The 24,691-nt window shown below is 37.6% G+C and overlaps 1 protein-coding gene across 1 annotated transcript in view; it reads left to right on the forward strand.

Moving 5' to 3' along the window:
- Positions 1–14,403: 14,403 nt before the first annotated feature.
- Positions 14,404–24,691, forward strand: part of LOC132552673 (protein kinase C-binding protein NELL1-like) — an 82,932-nt gene continuing 72,644 nt past the window's right edge. The window contains exon 1 of the mRNA XM_060216863.1: positions 14,404–15,578. Within this exon, the coding sequence (XP_060072846.1) occupies positions 15,512–15,578 (67 nt within the window). The 5' untranslated portion in view covers positions 14,404–15,511. The remainder of the gene's footprint in view (positions 15,579–24,691) is intronic.

Consider the following 24,691-nt stretch of genomic DNA (forward strand, 5'->3'; position numbering starts at 1 on the left):
GTATTACATACCCAAACTGATGTATGTACCAAATACTGATAACACCAAGTAATCCAGTGTATTACATACCCAAACTGATGTATGTACCAAATACTGATAACACCAAGTAATCCAGTGTATTACATACCCAAACTGATGTATGTACCAAATACTGATAACACCAAGTAATCCAGTGTATTACATACCCAAACTGAACCAAATACTGATAACACCAAGTAATCCAGTGTATTACATACCCAAACTGATGTATGTACCAAATACTGATAACACCAAGTAATCTAGTGTATTACATACCCAAACTGAACCAAATACTGATAACACCAAGTAATCCAGTGTATTACATACCCAAACTGATGTATGTACCAAATACTGATAACACCAAGTAATCCAGTGTATTACATACCCAAACTGAACCAAATACTGATAACACCAAGTAATCCAGTGTATTACATACCCAAACTGATAACACCAAGAGTGTATTACATACCCAAACTGAACCAAATACTGATAACACCAAGTAATCCAGTGTATTACATACCCAAACTGATGTATGTACCAAATACTGATAACACCAAGTAATCCAGTGTATTACATACCCAAAGTGAACCAACTACACACACCTACAGAAAACCTATATCAGAACAAGCAGTGCATGTACCAATCACTGATAACACAAAATAACCGAAGTTATAGCCCTTTTACGTCCTTGTATAATCACCATGTTGACCTCAATTGGCCAGCTCTCATGTCCTTGAGATACTGCTAGGGAGCACGAGAGCACTACCCGGGGGATTCTACCCACTCCAACATATCCACTTAATGCTGGTACTGCACACTTATCTTTTGGAGTGGTGGCGCTGCTGGTACACAAACACATACATCTGTAATTATAAAACTTTCAAAAACTACATGTCAGCCAGAAAAGTACACGCGATCATATTACAACTTCTTTCTTCCAAACCAGCCACAAAACCCGATATTTATTGCAAGAACAAACATTGAAGAAAGTGGCGTCATCCCAGAAAGTTATTGTTTCGACAAATGAATTTATTTTTATTCATTTATTTTTAATTGTCTCTGTTGCAAATTAGGAAATGACGCGTGAATTTATTCCCAAGATATCTAATCAATTGTTATGGCAACTACGGTGTGTCCTTATTAGCACAGGGCTTTAGCATAATGCAGGAAGATTAGATCGATGAGATCACATTTCACAGAACGATTCCAGTTTCTCTCCAATTTCCAAAGCTTTCTTGGAATTTCATTCTTTAAGCGCCAAACGTTTAGTGACATTTGGAGGGACCTTTTTCTTTTTCATTTGCAGCACTGATTGAATAATAAACGACATTCTATTCGGCTTCTCTGTTTCTGATAGTTCTGGTAAGAGTATTCTAAACTCCTTCCAAAATTGGATATCGTATAATGACAACTCAAGAAAACTGATTCAGATGTCGAAGTTTGCATTTTTCCTAGTTTTTGCCTTGCTGCAATCTGCAATGCGGCATATGTTCAAGTTTTTAAACACATGGAATAGTTTTAACAGATTTACCCATTTGCCCTCCCGTCACCTATTTTATATCTGGTAAATCTTCAGTCTACTTCACGGGGTTTTTCATTTAATTTTCCTAGCGGCTACATACACTTCTGTAGTGAATATTTGCCGCAATCAGATAAAGCCGATTTGTTTTTATCAGATGCTGAGCTTCCATTTTCGATTAAATATCCATCGATCGGTGGTCGCTCGCTCTTTTGTATATTCGGCCTGAGGTGGGCTTACCGTAAACCCTCGGATTAAGCCTACGTATCTACGTATGCATGCGGTTTGTAACAAAGTTGTGTTCGGGTTGTCTCATCAGTTTTCCTTACAAGAGGTTTTGATTGCCTAGATATATACCGGGTAGAGTTTTTCGCTAACTTCTGTTCATTGCTATAGTTACGTTCCCTCCGGTGGTGATAGCCAAAACCTCGCCAACCTTGTTGAACCCTGACCATGCTTGATTTCGACCTATATACTTTAATATAATAATAAAATGTTGCTTAACCCAGGTATGTTGTAATCTACTATAACCTTTAACATATATCATGGCCCGGTTACCTTGACACTGACAGGTGTAACATCGACCTCAATCGTGTCATAATTTAAATGACCTTCATATGTTTTCACTCTAACTTTGACAGATGAAACCGTGGCCTTAACACTTTGCTTATTGCGACCTTAACCTAATTCAAGCTAACATTGTAATGGTTATCTTGGCTATAAATACTGTTCCTGACCTAAATATTCCGATCCAAGTCTAGATATGCTGATCCTGACCCTAATGCACTATCTAAATTTACGATGACCTTGGTAAACAGTACAATGACCTCATTATGTATGGTAACCTTGACCTTGACTATGTAAATTTAATTATCCAAACCTTAGTGGACTAACCATGACTTTGAGTAACTTAAACTGGTTACTGACGAATAATTAGTTAACCTTTCACTGGCCGTTGACGTAACACTCATTCATATTCTATCGATTTGAAGCTGTTGAGAGTAAATAGGCAAACATGAGATGAAACGGTTTCCATATCATAGTAAATTATAGTCACAATGACCTGTTTAACGTTGGCAGTCATTGAGATAACAACACAACATCAGCCTGAAAGTACCATCAGGAGCCCCCACGAAGTTAACGATTCGGTATCGGACAAGTCACAGGCAGTAATTCTAACACGTAAAGCGTGACGTGTAAACCTCAAGAGGAGGGGAAACATTGGTAAAATATCGATAGTGTATGATTCATAGTTGTGCCTTGTTTTTATATAACGGAGGAAGGCTGACTCTATATATATCCTACAAATCATATATATCGCAATGGTCAGTCCTGCCCCATGTCAGGGAGAGGCAGGTCAGATATAGATTTAAGACATCAGCAGACCTATTCATCATTATCAATTCTGTTGGTTCATCATGACTGGCCCATTTCATCAATTACTTTGTCGTCTTTTATTCTAGAACTGATCCGCCATCTATGGTTAGATAATTTGTGGTTCTAAGGTGATATTTAAATGGATTGCACTAAATTTTATTTCAACTTTAAAGATAAATTGAAATGCCAACCAAACAATGAAATCTATTACACACCATAAAGCCTTGTGTTGGCCTAATTTAGATAGGATTTTCAGGCACACCATCAGTGTATACCAACTCAAAATAAACTCTCATTATCTGCGTGAAATAGCCGTTGGCATATTATAAGACCAGATTGTCTAGCTGTTTAAGAGCGTAATAATGGCAAAATAGTGGAAATCTAATATAATAACAAGGAATCCTAATTTTACCCATCAGCCTAATTCTTGTGAAGAATGTTCAAACCGACGTTTACAAGTAACGTGTTCCTACACGATTTATTGGCAGGCAACAAAACCAACACAAACACACATCACATCACAACAACAGTGATGTTACCAACAAAGCAAAGTAAACGTCACAACACAGTCACATCACAGTCACATCACATCACAACAAAGTAAACGTCACATCACAGTCACATCACAGTCACATCCAAGTAAACGTCACATCACAGTCACATCACAGTCACATCCAAGTAAACGTCACATCACAGTCACATCACAGTCACATCAAAGTAAATGTCTCATCACAGTCACATCACCACACATCGAAGTAAACATCACATCAAAGTCACATCACAGTAAACGTTACATCAATGTCACATCACAGTCACATCAAAGTAAATATCACATCAAAGTCACATCAAAGTAAACGTTACATCAATGTCACATCACAGTCACATCAAAGTAAACGTTACATCACAGTCACATCAAAGTAAACGTTACATCAATGTCACATCACAGTCACATCAAAGTAAACGTCACATCACAGTAAATGTCACATCACAGTCACATCACAGTTACATCACAACACACATCAAAGTAAATGTCACATCACAGCCACATCAGTCACATCACAGTCACATCATCACACATCAAAGTAAACGTCACATCACAGTCATATCACCACACATCAAAGTAAACGTCACATCACAGTCACATCACAGTCACATCACCACACACAACAAAGTAAACGTCACATCACAGTCACATCACAGTCACATCAAAGTAAATATCACATCACAGTCACATCACAGTCACATCACAGTCACATCAAAGTAAATGTCACATCACAGTCACATCACAGTCACATCATCACACATCAAAGTAAACGTCACATCACAGTCACATCACAGTCACATCACCACACACAACAAAGTAAACGTCACATCACAGTCACATCAAAGTAAACGTTACATCACAGTAAATGTCACATCAAAGTCACATCACAGTCACATCAAAGTAAACGTCACATCACAGTAAATGTCACATCACAGTCACATCGCAGTCACATCACAGTTACATCACAACACACAACAAAGTAAACGTTACATCAAAGTCACATCACAGTCACATCACAGTGACATCACAGTCACATCATCACACATCAAAGTAAACGTCACATCACAGTCACATCACCACACATCAAAGTAAATGTCACATCACAGTCACATCACCACACATCAAAGTAAACGCTACATCACAGTCTCATCACAGTCACATCACCAAACACAACAAAGTAAACGTCACATCACAGTCACATCAAAGTAAATGTCACATTACAGTCACATCACAGTCACATCACAGTCACATCACCACAAATCAAAGTAAACGTCACATCACAGTCACATCACCACACATCAAAGTAAACGTCACATCACAGTCACCTCACAGTCACATCCAAGTAAACGTCACATCACAGTCACATCACCACACACCAAAGTAAACGTCATATCACAGTCACATCACAGTCACATCACCACACACCAAAGTAAACGTCACATCACAGTCACATCACCACACACCAAAGTAAACGTCACATCACAGTCACATCACCACACACAACAAAGTAAACGTCACATCAAAGTCACATCACAGTCACATCACAGTCACATTACAGTCACACCAAAGTAAACATCACATCACAGTCACATAAAAGTCACATCAAAGTAAATGTCTCATCACAGTCACATCACCACACATCGAAGTAAACATCACATCAAAGTCACATCACAGTCACATCACCACACACCAAAGTAAACGTCACATCACAGTCACATCAAAGTAAATGTCTCATCACAGTCACATCACCACACATCGAAGTAAACATCACATCAAAGTCACATCACAGTCACATCACCACACACACGTCACATCACAGTCACATCAAAGTAAATGTCTCATCACAGTCACATCACCACACATCGAAGTAAACATCACATCAAAGTCACATCACAGTCACATCACCACACATCGAAGTATAGGTTACATTAACAGAGATACAAATTCACGTCAAAAGAGGTATTAACACGCCTTCACAGATATACCAAATACACATCGACAGAGGTACCAACACACAAAAATAGATGTACCAACACACAAAAACAGAGGTACCAACACACAAAAACAGAGGTACAAACACACAAAAACAGAGATACCAACACACAACCACAGAAGTACCAACACACCTTATCAGATAACGAAAACTTTAATACCAACACACATCTACTGATATTGACCGAGGTATTATATATTCCGGTTATATTCGATTCGTCGACCGATACTATGTGAGGAACGTACATCCACTGTAATAAAACGACACCATTTATGTTTACATATATATAATAAGAAAAATTCCAAAATATGATAAACGTGTAGTTTTATTCGTATCCTTATTTTCATCTGACATGTGGAACCACATCAGAAGGATCGACTACACACACCCATGTATCGGTGAATTCCATGACCCGAGTGGCGTGTTTGTGGGAAGGAAATTTGGGAGAATAGGGATGAACGAACGCATCCTACTCATAGTCGCACGTAGACTTTGAAACGAATTGAAACGACAATAACACGTGTGCATATGTCGAGCGATGTCTTTGAAGGGATCATTCATATGTCCATGTTGATAACTCCAATGGTGCATTCCAACAGCACTCTACCCAGGGGGCGACCTGGTAGCGATGACCATCAATCGGTGACCAATACTAGTTTCTTGACCCTAACCTGACCTAGTGCAAATACGCGGTCCTCGCTTGAATACTGAACCGATAGGGTGAAAGTATCAGAAATAATTACTGGGAATAAATAGTATGTTTCTAAAACAATGTACATTATATGAATCTATCCTTACACAGATTGTCCACATCAGGAAGCTGTCCTGGCACAGGTTGTCCACATCAGCACGCTGTCCTGGCACAGGTTGTCCACATCAGGAAGCTGTCCTTACACAGATTGTCCACATCAGGACGCTGTCCTGGCACAGGTTGTCCACATCAGGACGCTGTCCTGGCACAGGTTGTCCACATCAGGAAGCTGTCCTGGCACAGATTGTCCACATCAGGACGCTGTCCTGGCACAGGTTGTCCACATCAGGACGCTGTCCTGGCACAGGTTGTCCACATCAGGACGCTGTCCTGGCACAGGTTGTCCACATCAGGAAGCTGTCCTGGCACAGGTTGTCCACATCAGGACGCTGTCCTAGCACAGGTTTTTCATATCGAAATTATAAAATTATTTTTGAATACCTAGGCTAAACCTGTCAGTAATAGATTACCATCTTAATTGCGCCTGTAGTTTACACTTTCGTTGTAATGTCAATTTTACATTTTGTAGTCATCTCGTTTAATTAAATACTTCAAACAAACTGTCACCTTTTAACTCACTTGTTAACTTTTTTTATTTTTCAATTGAAGTCTTATATCTGAAATTGACGTTTGAAGCATGATGCTGTGGTATGTAAGACAACAAAAGGTTTTTGTATTTGTTGCTACACGTACTATTCATTATTAATCAACGTATCCGGATTAGTTGGTAAACGATGTTGGATAACGTAAACAATAGCGAGTACATGCTGAGTAAGCAATAAACAAATTCTATTACAAACTAATTGTAACAAACACATCATTTTCATATTTCTAGAATTAACGCTTCCTGTTAAAGGACATGCACTCGTGAAACAAACATACTTTAATATTTAAGCGTGAAAGATGAATTTTGTCGCATGAATATTCAAATCATAATGGACTGTTTTGAATGGCGTCTGCATTGCAGCTTCCAACTGTCACATTTCAGACAGTGTTCACAAGCACGTACCACACCTAGTCCAGTATTCGCTTCTATCAGGCGAACTAAGCATTACAGTTGCCAAGAAAATCCACCAACAACGTAACTTTACAGACATATTTGCATGATGGACTTCATTAGGGAAAATATCGTAAATTATTTATATCTAGCAAAGTCTGTAATACGGGCTACGTCGATAGGAGAGAAGCTTTTATTTAATAGGTAGACGCTTAGTATAGGAAAAACTCGAATTTAGATAATATCAAAAAACTGAATAAAAGATGGCAGGTGCATGACTACAGCTTAGCATGTCTTGGGTCACTGATCGCCAAATGTAATAGTTCTCGTGATATCTACACATATCGTTTGCTTGTTTATGAAGTGATGCTACTTCATTTTCTAAGAGTTCTTCTTGAGCATATAACTGTGAATTAAATACCGTAGTATCCATGTTTTGGTCTCGGCTAAAATTTCCATGTCACTATCAAATGAGGGAATGGCTAGGTTACAAGGTCCAGTAATTGACAAGTGGGGGCGATGTCCCTGGTTAATTACACTCCCCGCGGGACACAGCTGAGTAACGGTCAGCCCCTGCGACTATCCCCGATATCGTCAGCGAGCTGATAAGATAACATGAACATTACATTAAATTTCAAAAGATTTATCATAATTGTAATAATAAGCGCGAGTAAGAGATGGTCGTGGGATAGTTTAATACAAAATTAAGTGTTTTTACCCTAACTTGTAAACACGGTCAAGTTTAAAAATAGAAATTTATCACGAAAAGTGGCGACAGGCTTTAAGTACCGATCTTACTAAACATTGAACGGAAACATGCATTTTTAATGGAAGGAACACACAGTTACTCGATAACGGCACTCCAGCAACAGCAGCGTGCACGTTGAATATTTGCAGATTATAAGAGTAAGCGGATGAAATCCAATGTTGTGAAAGGAAGAGACAACTTCAGTAATCATGTAGTTATCATAATGTGATTATTACAGACACTATACGATTAACCATATTGCTTACCATAGACAAAAAGTTTCAAAAATGAGCGTCGTAAACTGCTCGTGAATTAGGTCCATTTTAATGAATTATTGTGACCCGATATCTCAAACATTTAGAGAAAATTGCATTTATTGAAAAAAAAGAAACAATTTCACAAATTTATCTCATTACGGAGAGACGAAATGATGACTCGATATTAGCGAGGGCATTTGAGTAAATGCTTAATGCTCAAACCGCTTACATAACATACAACACATGCCCCTCTGGAATATTTTTCAGGGTCATAAATTTCTGTTTGCTTTCATTCCGGTACCATGTAACATTGTATAATTTGTGCATAATTTATGTGGCGTATCTCCTAGCCATGATGCCGATAATTTTATGTGACTTTTACAATAAATTGATTGCACTCGCCAGCAGCTGAGGAAACTCGAGTGGAGACGCTAGTTGCCTGGATAGTTCCTGCATAGCGATACACGCCTATTATGCGTTTTGCGTGTGCATATGTGACAGTTGATCTACAGGTATATTTGTTACCGATATTTCACCTGCACATGGATTCATATGCATTCCACACGTGACTTAAACATGGGCATTTCCACACACTGTAATTCTGACAGCCAACAAAACACACTCAACGATTTTGAAATCAATCTCTATATTGTCCAAATCTTCATTTTATCAACATAATCCGAACGCTCCTTTATCTGTGTTTCTACTACATTATGCTGTACCAGTTTCAAGTTCTAGTGTAAACATGCTGGCGGTTTGTTTTACATATGCACTTGTAGTATATGACCTTCCTGTCTCTTCATTGGTTGATAAGTTCTAGGCAATTTTTTGTTGTTGTAAAATGATTTTATATGGATTTCTGTCAATCTATATTGTTTGTAAAATAACAAACTCCTTTATTACTTTTATATGATTGATAATGAATAATATTTCCACGTATTTCCGAAATAGTCAGTTTCGCAAATTAATTAGCGGTGTTTCACAAACGTTGCATCATGACGCTCCAACAGATGTCGTTAGTCATTATGGTAAATCGTTCACTCTCGTTAGTTACTTTTCAAAAGTACCAAAAACACTCGTTACAGATTCAGCTTTTTGTAACTTTTTAAAAAATAACAAGCTCGAGTGAAACAAATACCATATACCACACCATTCGTTATGTAATCTCTATATCTCCAATGGAATGTAATAGTTGACAGAAATATAATTATCAATTTGAAAGCAAACTTATTATTATTTAAATAATACATTGCCTATGTATGGCATACGTTTATTTAGACATAAAATGTGAAATAGTGCGGCCTCAATAGTTGTCGATAAGAAAAAACGCGAAAAGGGAAATATGCATTGTATGCAAAAATTAAGACATGAACGAGACTTTCAAATCACTAAAACTGTAATTTGTATTTCATGGTAACTAATTTTGATCATTTCGCATTTCACGTTGACAGGTACAATGAAACAGTTCGATAGAATTAACGTGCAAAAAAACGTCCGACATAAATTAACGAAACAACGCAACACTATGTTTTCGTCGCGTTGTCGCAGGGCGCAAATTACCGAAATAGTACTTCTTTGCAATTCCAATGTTTGATCACTTACGTACTGTGTGTATTGGTCCAAGGCGACTGAACCCTAGAATATAAGGACACAGTGTCCCCAATTTAGAACATCTGCTACACACTCCCATTATGTAATTTGCCTGACCTAGCCCAGATTCCTCATGTCAAATATCTGACGGTACGTCACAACAACGAAATGAATTTTACATCTACAAAACGAAAACAAAGTACTACTAGAATGAAATATGGGCAACAAACGACTCCCACTACCAAGATAGAGTCAAATAGTCCACAGATTGTGTATGTTCAATTACCATGGAGAATTGAGTTATCTGCCTCAGAAGGATCTTCTTTAAAATAAATGCGCTTAATCACTAATTCATTCGAGATACATCTCATATTATTTATCATAAACCATAAATTTCTTTTGGAGCATTTCCAAAACATGTTTGATTAATTCATAATCATCACGTCTGTTAGCCCGGGTGGAAGTTCGCCATTGTTACTGACATAATACGTAAGAGTACATTACCACTGTGTGATTAACCAATCCTCCGGATACTGATTCCATTTGGTCGATTTGTAGAAATGTTGTTTATACAGACAGAAAAAACAGTACAATAACATAGGAAATACTGTCAATCAGCTTCATTTTGCCTTGTACTTTTAAATGTCAGCGCCCCGTTGTTTATGATTTTATGATCATCTAAAAATTAGGTTTAAAAAGATATAAGTCATATGTCGTATGAACGGTTAGTATCATTGCAATAAAAAATCGTGTAATTTTAAAACAGTCTAGATTTATGCTGACAGACGTTCTCCTGTGACAAATAGGACAAATGAACTTGTTGTTTTATTGTTTATCCGGAAGTCTATAACGTAAATAGATTAAAAGAAATTAACTTAAAAATTATCTCAACTTATCGCGCGAGTAACATGCCGATCCCCGAGGCATGCTATGTTGTAATTTATGTAATTCCACCAACGCACAACAGATCTGCAAAACTGTTCAGATACAGACTCACAAAGTGAATATGTTCAAGAATTTTCTGGCGTGGTTGCTAAAGAACCGCGATAGGTAGACAGTGTGCTCGTACATGTTCGAACAAGTTTGGAATGCTGTTGTGTACCGGAAGTAGTCTGCGATACACGTGTTGATGTGAGGGGGAACCCCCACGAGTTTATTCTGTATACAAACCCACTGTCATGGCGACTATTTAAAGTATCGAATTTCATCACCGCAGCAACACATTTTACGTCTGACTTCACTATTGTTGGATATGACGAAATCCTGGGCATCATTTCTATTATTAGAAATTGTTTGCTGTGATTTCGAATTCAGTCGGATTAGTAGCGACCTTAAAGTAAGACGGAAAAAGACTGAAATCAGATGACAATTTAGGATCTGATTGTGTGTCGCAGAATTCTTTGAACGTGACGGGATCTGTTTTTATACACTTCGAAGTTGTAAGTATGTAATTAATTGTATCACTCAAACTAAATGTATTTTGTGATATCTTATCAAACCGTATCAATATCCGTGTATGTACTTTACGATACAAGGTATACACAGGTATCGCTTGATTTGTTACTGCTGCCGTGCATAGTTTATTTATAGATTTATGTGACAGTGATGAACGGAGGGGCGGCGTATCACTTCTCGTGGTACATTCACACTTCCCGACAAGCTCAACTGAATGGTTCTAGTAGTGGACAGGGCAGCGGACATGTTCAGGGTATTCATAGATAGCTTAGATTCACACATACTAACAAGGGTCGCGGATTGTTTGGGATTTGTAGTCAGGTTGGTGTCTTTTGGCAATAGGGATGGACTGATATCAACAATAGTTGCCAAATTATGGCCCAAATATTAATCCACAACTCAACTGACTTTTTAAAAGGGCAAATCGACCTATAGAATCTATACGCCCGCCAACAATTTGATAGAGGTCAACGTTTGATTGACAAACGTGCAGACATTCAGATAAACGTCCAGTGTTGGGGGCCTTTTTCGGAAATCTTTCTTGTGTCCTACTGAAGAGTCCCGTGTAAAATTTTCCCTCGTTATACTATACCAATGTTTCAGTACATTTTGGGGTGGTAGTGAAGGTAAATGTATGTTTCACATTGGTTGTTTAAGATTTGGTTGGCAGAATGGTTTGAACAAGGTATTTCTTTATCGTTCAAATTTACTTGTAGATTTTAAAAATAAATCAAACATGTTTAAAATCATGAGGATTTAAGGACATTAAAAATCGGCTCTGTTTATATGCCATAAATATTCAGAAATGGTACATATCACGTCTTATAGCAAAATTTGTAACAAATAAACAAGTTTTTAATATGTAAATTCACTCCTGTTGTGTTTCCCTGCAGGTAAGGCATAATAATTGATCACAAAAGACCACAAGTGGCGACTTAATTCAGGACATGATACTTTGTCTTCATCTTAGCGACTATTTTCTTCATAATGTTTTCCTTAACACTCACATTTGGGCTACAGTTAAGTGTTCGCCTTTGTGTGGGTGGTTTTGAGTTCTGTCCCATTGCCGAATCATGCCTGAACCTGCTCAACGCTCAACACTATAGTGCTATGACCAGATCAATGTGACCGGACGGGATGACCGTCGGAAGTATAATGACCCATCCTCAGCATCATCAGTGACCGGGCGGTGTGTCCTGCTGTGTGCCATCGGCAGTATATTTCAGTGTGGCAGCACTATAAAGTCGATAGCTGATAATAGGTTACACAACATAACACCAAAGCAAATTAAATATCTTATGTAATCTATCTGAATAGGTCTGAATATGGATTTCTGGTAAGAAACGAAACCAAAAGCTGACATCACTCATACTTCATTTTTAGTCATATTTTTGCCTTTTTGTTTTACATAAGATAATCAAAAGTACAGCATTAAGACAATTTTCATACAAACTTGCAATCTCTTACAAGTTGTCATAATTATCCTCCATTTACGGAGTAACGGTGGAGTACTAAAAGGTATTATATAAGAGTGTTATATAAGGTTATTTTGCCGTTTCTGCTGTGGATATTAATGTGACCGTTGGGAAATGTAACTACTTTGTTGTAAGCTTTTAATTTCCAATAAGCTCATCATCTGATTTATCACATAAACTTCGATACGATTCGTTTAACTTAATTCTAGCTTTCCTTATCCTTACCCTTCGCAAATTGGCCTCGTTCACCTAGTACATTGTACCTGTGGCACGGAAACCCTGGTAATTCCTATCGTCAGACTCATCCCTCTTGAATGATTAGTGCCTTACCTCTGGTCGACGGGTTGGGAATTGGATAGGGATGGGGGGAGGGGTCCCTAGACAATCAAGTATTTCTGTATAAGAAATAATGATGACGGGAGCTGCCAATATGATCATTTTAATGCAAGGAATATGAGTTACCGCACCTATACCTTTCAACAAAAATGATTAATATTTAAAACACATGCTTGAACAAATTAAATTTTATTGACTTTTTTTGGCATGTTTATCTAATTCACAAGAAAAAAAGAAAATGCCATTTTTTACGTCTGTTCTCATTATAATGTGATGAAAACTAGATCACTTAATGAAGCCATATTTTGAGGAAATGATGTTTCAGCTTTCGTAAACATTCAATTAAATTGTGTGTGCTCGTTATCTTCTATCTTAAACAGCATTGAATGCAGGAAACGTACATTGTTGAAAGCCAGAAACACTAAGAAGTGTGGTATGTACGGCGATGGGGTTCAGGGGTTCTGCAGTATCATTTAGGTTGAAAGGGTTCATCAGGGTTCGCTTATTCCATTATACCGCGCGTGAGCACGTGCCAGGTAGTGAGGGGAGGTCCGGTATAGCCCAATGTGCGTTCTATGAACTGTGACAGCGTTTGAAAACGAGACCCCTTTACTTTTAAAATTCATTCCGCAATTTACAGGGGTAGATGATACACAAACGCGTCGGGAAAAGAAAGGGAACGTGGAAAGTAAGACACGGTGATACATAAAGTGTACAGTATGCTAATTAATAAAAATGTACCTCATCGCCTCCACAAAAAAAACTTAATTATAATCACATACACATGCAGTGAATCTTCATTCACATCTCAGCCAATGTGATACACCTAAAATCTCCGTCACTTTAATCAGTTAAAGATGGGCCCACGCAATCATAAATACGAATTATCATGATAACAGATGGATAGTAGCCATTCATATATTCGTGTTAATATAATACTAGTATGTACTACACAGAAAACTTTAATACTGTTTGTCTAATAACAAACTGGAGTAGTACGTGTTTTAGGATTAATTATCACCAACTCAATTACAATGTTAGAATTACTGGTATAGATTAAGTATGAATTTTCATTCATAAATGCAAGTTGATAATGTTTCGTGCAATGAACTGCCAGCAAAAAGGCCGACATTTCTAAGATGGTCACGTAATCGCTACATATACAATGGGTTTGACCTCGTCGGGTTTCAGTGAAAACAGATCTAGTTTGAAACTATAATCTCTATGATTCCAAACAGCACACGCAACTGTATAGTGTGTATGTAGGAGTCTCGGTGTGTAGTTGTGAAGCCGAGACTGGTGTAGACTGGCTAGACCTCATCATTGAGGAACATCGGAACATCGTCTTGATGCGGGTGATCTGCCTCGGTGTCTATTGAATCAGCCACAGTATGGCAAGCAGACGACTCCGCTGATCACACCAACAGAGAGCGCGTGATGCTATGGGATGCACGCGATCGTAGCTGCATCCCTCCTGCTCACTGACAGCCGGTCGTCTGCTCGTGCGACAGGGGATACATCTTATTGTTATCAGCGTCTCGCGCTTCACACTTCAATTGGAATCTATACACTATCGTATCGTCATCGGACAAGTAGTCCAAGTGATTCTGAAGGATCTAGATGAATACAATTTTGTCGGTATTGTGTTGGGTACATGCCCCGATGGTTTTGCTGTGTCCAATACACACGGTTACTGCAGATGCTGAACAAAAAATCCATTCTTACAATACACAGGTAGCTCGCGACTCATGCATTCCGCCACTTTATGAATGAAGACGCTGGCTCACCCGACAGGAATCATTGCAGATCTATGGTTATCATATATGGCTTCGGAACACTTTGTAATAGTTGAAGTGTTGGATTGAATTGTTCTCGGATTTTTCTTCACTGGGAGCTTTTCTTTGTCGTCCGTTTATTACCGTTCAATGGTAAATAAATATTTCATTTAGTGCTTCGGTAAGGCATCGGAATTTAGCGACAGTAAGATAAGTGAGCGACCGGGAAAACAGTGCATATCTCCACTGTGTCATAAAACTTATATAATCCCTCTCCTGCCCATCAACGTGGGGCTTTGACAGGGACCGCGCGGAAACATACCTGCTGGGGAGACCTCCCCCATACACCTGTCCGACCATCTCTACCGGCACGTGCTACAACGTTACTCAAATTGTGCTAATCACGTCCGGGTCAACAAATTACCATTTGGAGTGGGATTTTTAAATATTGTAATATTATTCACCTGTACGATTTTACCTGTGGTGTTAATTTGTTTATTTTTCTTGAGGATCTCTTCCGGTGTGATGATCGTCCCTCGTGCAGGGGCCGTGACAACATCGCGCTCCAGATACCGGAGTCCAGTCGTCAGCGGTCACCGAGCTGGTCACCATTTCCTAGAAGAATGTGTGTTGTAGGGTGCTTTTCGCCAGACAAACTCTTGTACTGTGAAAAGGCATGGGACCATTTAGGTACGATAACATCGCGCATATCTTGGTGCTTCTCTTGGGATTAACAATATACGGTAAGTAACCTGAATATTCATTTTGAAATAAACTTATCCTTTTTGTCTATCTGTATTTGCTTTCAATCGTCTACGCATGTTCTGTATATAAAATATGGTTGTCAGTGCACGTGATTGAATTTTTCGTTCTATGAAAAATGAAATAGATAAAGAAATTTTTGTGCTTCTGTCTATTTCTTAGAGATAGTCGGTATTTTTTTTAATTGTCTGGAAATAAATATATTAATAAAATTATACTCGACATTACGTGGTCATTAGAATTGCGCGCCACCAAATCTACAACTATTTCATAATTTTAAACAGACGAACGTACCCCTTTCATTATTATACTCGGCGTGATTTTGATACGAGTATATATCGATGTAGTCGTTGTGATTTTACCATACAAGGAAATCAATTTCCATGTTTGCTGCTCAGAATATATATCAATATTTCATGAATAGTACTTTGTGCTCTTTTCATTCTAAAATGTCCGTACTTAATGTATCTGAGAGGTTTTAGTCTAAAGTGCTCTCTTTCCTAACGTGCTGTTCTAACAGACAGAACATTCCGGAAACAGTCCTGGTATTTATAACGGACTTAAAATTGACCTAGGTTTTTAGTCTGCTTAACGAAAAACATGAAATTTGTTTTTATTCCATTTGTTACTTATATAATACGTATCATTATCACAAGAAAAGAAATTTTTGACAGAAAATATTAATAGGGCATTCTTACGAGATCAATCTTGCACAGTAGATAGATGGGAAGTGGCGAATGATATTGTAACAAAGCTACTCAGTATGTCTCGTCATAGAGCTGTATTACGACATCCGTGACCCAAGATCCTATATATACGTACGTATCGATCGCCTACAGTCAACACAAGTGTATGTAAAACACATCCGAGCTAAGCACAAAGTGGTGGCCATTCCAGCGAGATGTTGGGTCTGCCATCAAATCAACAGTTCTGAATCCCTTGACATTCATTTTCAGGTAGATTCTGTAGTGTCATGTATTGACAAGGAACCTGATACAATTACAAAGAGCGTTTGTAGATGTTGATCTGAAATCAAGCAGAACAACTTGGAATGAATGACTCAAAGCATGAAATAAAGCTCAAATACATTTTGAGGAAAGTAATTGCAATAACGTAACAGTTTTTGGAGTGCGGGACGTCTAGTGAATGTGTCGTCAATTACATGTAAAAGTAGGAAGCTTTAGGTCATTGTGTTGGCAACGGGATATTGGAATGGAGTACTTAAAAAGATAGTACACTTATTGTCTGAATAATATTATCACGGTCTTATTTTTCCCCGGTTATTATCTCTCTACTGAGCAAGCCACGCTTTCATTTAATCATGTAATTTAACTGAATCCAGAAAGGAAGGCCAGCATAATTAACTAGATTTCATAATCGATCCTTGTTATCTCGCTTGAAATCTATATAACAGAGAACAAACACATTGATAAATTAACAGTGTTACTTAATTAAAATTGTGACACTATGTCTGAACCTTGTAATCCAGTGCTGACAGCAGTGTGAGACTACACTCCACTTGACAAGATTAGTGGTGTCCCTCCATCCGCCAGATATATAGCTTGTTACCGAGTAAAACGTCAGAGCATGGGACCTACTAACAAAACGTGTTATCAAACATGCATCAGTTGGTATTACTTTATAAAAATAATTTGTACTGATAATGAAAATTCTCAGACCAAATTAGATAAATACAAATTTCACTTCTGAATGAATATAATCAACTTAGTATCTGCCTGCGTTATCAATTCTTTTGTTTATACACGTTGATGAATAAAAATCTGTTCTTAATACTAATATGTAACGCAACTTTTATCACTTTCCGGATCTTTGAAGACAATACTGCCTGATCCAATTTCTTGTTTCAATTTACCATACTTGCAGTATTTCCGGTCCCAGATGCCACACGCACTTCCCATCAAGAGAAGAGGCACGGAGTGCACACTCTCTCTTTTCATTTACCACTAATTATATTCTTTCCAATACTAAATTTTCATAAAACTAAGAATTGAAGATTTTCGTCATATGTCGTAACTCTTCCTTTGATATCTCTTTAGTTTATGGTATCATTAGCAGGGTATTAACTGGTAACCCAGCCATCGTCATGATTCAATTTTCCATCGCTTTGATACGCAGCCAGACAGTGTATTTCACGGTACCCACGATTCTATTGTTGAACGGTCGGCTACTGGGTGCAGAAACCGTACGGTGTTCATATCGGTATGTAAATATCTAAAAACTTCATTTAAAGCCTATGATCTTATTGATTTTATCTTCCTGAAAGATGCGGTTTAACATAAATCTACCTTTGCTATAGTATACTAGACTGGGTTATGACATTTAATTAAGTCTCCAGGCAGGTTTATGAAGTGTAGGAACAATCAATGAAGATTTTTTTTTTCATTTTTCATGTTTAGGAAGTAACAGTGTTTTACAAAACTAGAGGTATTGCAAATCTGCAATATAACGTGGCAGAGATAACAAGCTAATGTAGACAATATGCTGCACAATTTGTTTCAGTCTTAATATCTAAAGAGATATGTTCCATACCTACACCACGTGTTCATCTGAACATTATATCCTGTAATTGAGTTTCCGGAAGTCTCACTTACGAGATCAGACATATGGTTTTACATTCACGGCTGGTAGTAGTGTTTTATCCCCCAGTGGACGTCACGGAGTAATGGAGGCGTAGCGCCCCCTCCCCTGGATACATAAGGGATGGGGACACCTGTGATTGAAATTTGTAAATCGCCATGTGAAGCATATAAGTTCAGTGGTGTGTATGTCGGTTTAACCGTCTGCATCAGTACGCAATGTTTAATATATTGCCAATTTGCAATTAGAAACTGTTGATGGGTTAGTTTATCTCCACTACCCTCACGCCTGTACTGATGTTTATCTCGCCAACAGAGGTATGATGTAAGATGCCAATGCTTTCCTGTTACACATAGATAGCTGGTGCTTGTTGGTCTTCATTTGTAAATTGTAACTTTAAGCTATGTGCTAATGCACTGCTATACAAAAAATTTCCACGTGTATGATATTTTTACCTTAAATGGTTAACTATTTCTACTTAATATCAACGTCATCGATTGTCCCATTTTCACCGCATTCATCTAATTACAATCAAGTTGACAGTACCTGCGTCACCTGGCAACCGTATTTACACCATGGGTGCTTCCATGCGTGTCTACGTAATTCGTCAGCAAAATTTCGAAAGAAATAAAATTGTAAATTTCTGTTTATAAAACAACAACCTGTTGCATAAGTACTATCTTTCGTGTTTTATCTTCTACAAAAAATGATATCTCCCCCAAACATGATGCATTAACACGTTGTTTCAGCTGTTGGTAAGGCGCACGTGTCCTTCTAAACAGAACAGTATCAAACGTTTATAGCACTGCATGCTAAATGTCAATGTTCCCCGTCCGATACATCATTCAGGGTCAAGGTCAAATTGCCAAAAAAGTTTAAAAGGATCAGGGCGCAGACGTGTTTTCAAGCATGGAGATGTAGTTTTCAAGAATAGATGACGGCGTAGACAAAAATTTTGACACCAGGGGAAACTCAATTTATTGATAATAAAAACTTACTAGGAGCGTTTACGGTGATAAGTAAGTGAAAATACGCATCTACCGTCTTGATTTTCTTGCGAGTTGCTACTGATTTCAACAACTGATCTATCATCGGTGTCAGATAATAGATTTCTTGTGAATATTATAACTGGTGTACATTACACAAATATTTTTATTTCAACTATTGTTGCTATTGAATTTTCTGGAGAAGCAACACTGGCAGTTCTCCAGTTTAAGTTGTTCTGGAAAATCTATAGGTGGCAAACGCCTGTAGCCGAAGAGTTCAACTGAATAAGATGGCGTTAGATTCTCTTCACAAGTCTCGTAAAAACGAGCTTTAATTTGTGAATACAAGCAGCTCGTAAATTACTTGATAAATGAAACATCCCAAAGCCGTATTCATCATCACCCAAATATTTTGTCCTCAAAACACAGCCAACAAAATGTCTTATGCTACAGTACGTCGAATGTAATTTAAAGCAAGTCCGTTATATTTCGCCGATTTAATCTTACCAGTTATACCATTTCTGTACGGGGGACTGTACTCTGTAATACCAGTTATACAATTTCTGTACGGGGGACTGTACGCTTTAATACTAGTTATACAACTTCTGTACGGGGGACTGTACTCTGTAATACTAGTTATACAACTCCTGTACGGGGGACTGAACTCTGTAGTACTAGTTATACAACTTCTGTACGGGTGACTGTATTCTGTAATACTAGTTATACAACTCCTGTACGGGTGTCTGAACTCTGTAGTACTAGTTATACAACTTCTGTACGGGGGACTGTACGCTTTAATACTAGTTATACAACTTCTGTACGGGGGACTGTACTCTGTAATACTAGTTATACAAATTCTGTAATACTAGTTATACAACTTCTGTACGGGGGACTGTACTCTGTAATACTAGTTATACAACTTCTGTACGGGGGACTGTACGCTTTAATACTAGTTATACAACTTCTGTACGGTGACTGTACTCTGTAATACTAGTTATACAACTTCTGTACGGGGGACTGTACTCTGTAATACTAGTTATACAACTCCTGTACGGGGGACTGTACTCTTTAATACTAGTTATACAACTTCTGTACGGGGGACTGTACTCTGTAATACTAGTTATACAACTTCTGTACGGGGGACTGTACTCTTTAATACTAGTTATACAACTTCTGTACGGGTGACTGTATTCTGTAATACTAGTTATACAACTTCTGTACGGGGGACTGTACTCTGTAATACTAGTTATACAACTTCTGTACGGGGGACTGTACGCTTTAATACTAGTTATACAACTTCTGTACGGGGGACTGTACTCTGTAATACTAGTTATACAACTTCTGTACTTCGACTGTACTCTTTAAATACTAGTTATACAACTTCTGTACGGGTTGCTGGACTCTGTAATACCAGTTATACAACTTCTGTAGGGGGGATTGTACTCTGTAATACTAGTTATACAACTCCTGTACGGGGGACTGAACTCTGTAATACTAATTATACAACTTCTGAAGGGGTGACTGTACGCTTTAATACTAGTTATACAACTTCTGTACGGTGACTGTACTCTGTAATACTAGTTATACAACTTCTGTACGGGTGACTGTATTCTGTAATACTAGTTATACAACTTCTGTACGGGGGACTGAACACTGTAATACTAGTTATACAACTTCTGTACGGGTTCCTGGACTCTGTAATACTAATTATACAACTTCTGTAGGGGGACTGTACTCTGTAATACTAGTTATACAACTTCTGTACGGGGGACTGTATTCTATAATACCAGTTATACGACTGTCCTGTACGGGAGGTTATACTCTTTAATACTAGTTACATCACTATTCTGTACTTGGAGACTGTATACAGTAATACTAGTAATACTGCTGTTCCGTCCTGGGAACTGCACTCAGCAGTACTATTTATAATACTACTAATCTGTACCGGGAACTGTACTCTGTAATACTTATTGTACAACTATATCGTATGGGGAACTACACTACACTAGTTATAGGACTATAGGAACTGGCATCACCTTACCGAGACTCGTATGAATCATAGAAACGAGAATGCACGTGCATTACACCAACCTTGTATAATATGGGGCAAGACAGCACTGATCGACTAGGTATACAGCTTGTATAGCATAGATGTTGGAAGTGTATTACCTTCACGTTGAGTTTTACCTGGTTATTACCTTTGTAAGCTTTGTAGTGCCTATCACAAAATTATCGTTACTGTTATCTCAAACTATACAAGGTTGTCATGACATTTACACTAATTATACTCATTCACGTCTTTGTGTATTCTTGTAGTATACCGTTTGTGGAAAATGTATTTAAAGCCGTATAGATATAAGGGACACCTCCATGAAAGCATACATACAACAGTTGCACTTTGATGCCGTGAATTATGATGGTTGTTCATAAAATTCAATTATTGCCTCGTCTGGTTTAATCATTTCATTCTGTTATAACCTTTTAAAGTAATCAATTCAAGTTTGATTGTGCAGGTCCTGATAAACATCAGACGTCATATAAATAAACATCAATCGATTTTTTTTCTTATTTGTTTAGGTCTGATTCTTAAGTTCATTAACAAAGAAAGATTAGAGTTTTTCCTATTTAACGAAAGCCATGCAATATTCTTAAAATAGTTGTCGGAAAAACTTACATGTGTTATCCATCTCCTCTTTCACGTCTGTTATATACAGAACATCTTCTGTCCTATCCTCTTCTGTAAAGCACGTGGAACTTCATTCCAACCATCATGAATCTTCCTTTTATTTCGAGTTTGTACCAATGAAAATGTGAAAATATACATAAGAGTAATATTTCTGGTCAAAAGGTGCATTCAGATATAAATATTATTCTACAACCTTACACGAATGACATATGGAAATACTCTTCTTTATAGTCGGATTTACATTGCTGTTTTGTACTCGAACCCGTCCATTGAGATGTCTCTGCATCTCTTCTCAAACTATTTGTGGTATGTAAATGTTTTCGCTTGATTTGGTAATACGTTTTAACTGATAGCCTGTTTTCCTTCCTATTACACTATTATTTCTAATAAGCATGAAGTCTATGCTTTGTATTACTGCTGAACATAAAATCGACAGAAGGCTCTTTCTGTAGATCATTTTGCTGTGTGTTGATTAAAAGAGCTAGGTATCAAACAAGAAATGTCGTTTGATATTCATGATAAAAGATACTGATTTAAATCTTGTGTTTATAATTTCTTTATAATTTTCAAACATTATTATTTATGTAGCCAGCAATTTTCAATTTTTGTATTTCAAAAACTAGAAGCACGAATCCTTCAGACATGTATTTTTAAAAGGGCAAATACTTGATGTAATTTGCAAACGTTTTTCTTTCTTGTCTGTCGCAACTCAAAGTGCTTAGCTCAGAGCTTGAAGGAGGCAGTGGACAATGGTTTCTGTCGGCCATCATGTTCTCGCAAGGCAGTTATGTGCTTCCTTGTTTAATTTGAAGGTGAATGTTATATTTAGCATTGACACTGTATGGGTACACATTTTATTAGTAGATTAGTGATGTCATAAAGAAAGACGTCTGCTTCTTTTTGATTTCGTCCTCACAGTTTGATTTTTAAATATGTCAAAATGTAACTTTTTAAAGTTATATGATAAAACAAACTTATGGTTTCATTTCATATGATAATTGATCAGAGTCAGCTCGACGCTTTAAATTTTGCTTGCAAGGACTCGTTTCATGTAAGTATAGGCTTAGGGAGATATAATGAATCGGAGATGCACGTAAATGTTTCATATTAAAACGAGCTGCGTTCATGTACACGTGATTTCATCTAACAAAAATGTTGCACTGGATATCTGTGTGACATACATACACATACTGAAACATAAACTTAGTTAAAATATAATATGATATATTTTTAACGGGAAGCACTTGGTGAATTATTGCTGGGCATAGGTATTACAAGATACGAGTGTAGTACGTATTTATATAACAGTTGCTATATTTCTAGTGTTTGGGTAAGGTCCAACACGACTCACCCTCGTTGTTAGCTAATATTTCTTGTTATCATGATGCGCGTTTTCCACGTACATATTCGCGTGCCTTTCGTGTGTGTTTCCGGTGTTTTAGTATCTTTTCCCATTACCTGTAGAGTTCTGTCTGTCTTGTTTGGTAATGAGAGAACATACATGCATTTCGACCTGCCATTTTGTTTTGTATAACACATTATTGAGTACAAATATGCAAGCGGTCATGGAGTACATTCACTGTCGTCTTCATTTCTACTCTTGCCTCACTTCCCGCCTTTATCCCCCTTAGAGATGGAGAACCCCCATATTACCCGTCCTTGATACATTTATAACTTCATGGCTTTTCCGTAAACTTCCTCCGCGAAAATAAACTAAGTAAACATTTCCTAATCCTTTGAGTCGTGAAGTGTCTAAAAACCAATCCAAGGCCCCGCTATGACCCGGTGAACAGAAGGTTCGGATTGCGGAATCAGCAATTGTATGGAATACGATCGTAACTATATCCACTGTTTTTTGTAACAGGGTTATGAACCTAGCACTAATTTTAGGAAATGTTACAGACTGCGCTTTTCAAATATGTTTTCTTGTGAAATGAAAAGGAAGTTTTTGTTGTACAAATAAATAAGGACACTTCTCAAAATGAATCACATATAGAAAATATCACGAAGTGTCAGCTTCATGATGACCGACATGTTATCACTGAGTAAGAAACTGGTGTAAACATCTGCTTAGGCCATAGGTAATCCTGAATTACCTTAAGATTAAAAGCTCGACTTGTTTTTTTAAGGGAAATGTTACACCAGTCAAAATTTTCGATTGTTAATGGAACCGAAGTACACCACTGACTAAACAGTACCATCAGTTGTTCAGATCATGTCTTTGTCTGTAATCTTAGAATAAATACGGTTGTCGACAACCCTCTTCTATAATGTGTATCAGCAGTAGTCGTCACTATGTATCACAAAGAGTCGATCAGTTCGTTTCAAAACCGAGCAGTTAAATATTAACATAATTTATCAGTAGTTTATCTTCTGTTGCTGAAAAAACCCCGAATTTACCTGATCAGAAAAATCAGAAGCTGAAAGGAACTTATTAATGCAAATTTCATGTAACGCCCCCTTCATCCTTCTCATTACATCATGTCACCTACAGACAAACGGTTGGCATTATTTCTACCATATCTTCTATGAACTCCCAAGACGAAGTGATGTTTGATGACTGCGGAATCAAGAGTCATTGGGTAATAGGTGTTAATAATGCTTCTTTAGCGAGTTTGTAGCATTTAACAAACTGCCAGAGCCAATTAGTCAATACCGCATCTCATTGATGTCCAAATACAACAATCACCGTACATCCGTATATGCGAAACTAGGTTGCCGTTAACGATGAAAGGCAGGATGAATCCTGTAAACGGAAATTAGTTGACAAATTATTCTAAGCTGAACAAAACTTTACAAACATGCAATTCAAAACCGGAAGTTA

The sequence above is a fragment of the Ylistrum balloti genome, unplaced genomic scaffold (genome assembly GCF_031769215.1).
Source record: "Ylistrum balloti isolate Yb309-2 unplaced genomic scaffold, AGI_CSIRO_Ybal_v1 Utg370266, whole genome shotgun sequence".
NCBI classification, from domain to species: domain Eukaryota; kingdom Metazoa; phylum Mollusca; class Bivalvia; order Pectinida; family Pectinidae; genus Ylistrum; species Ylistrum balloti.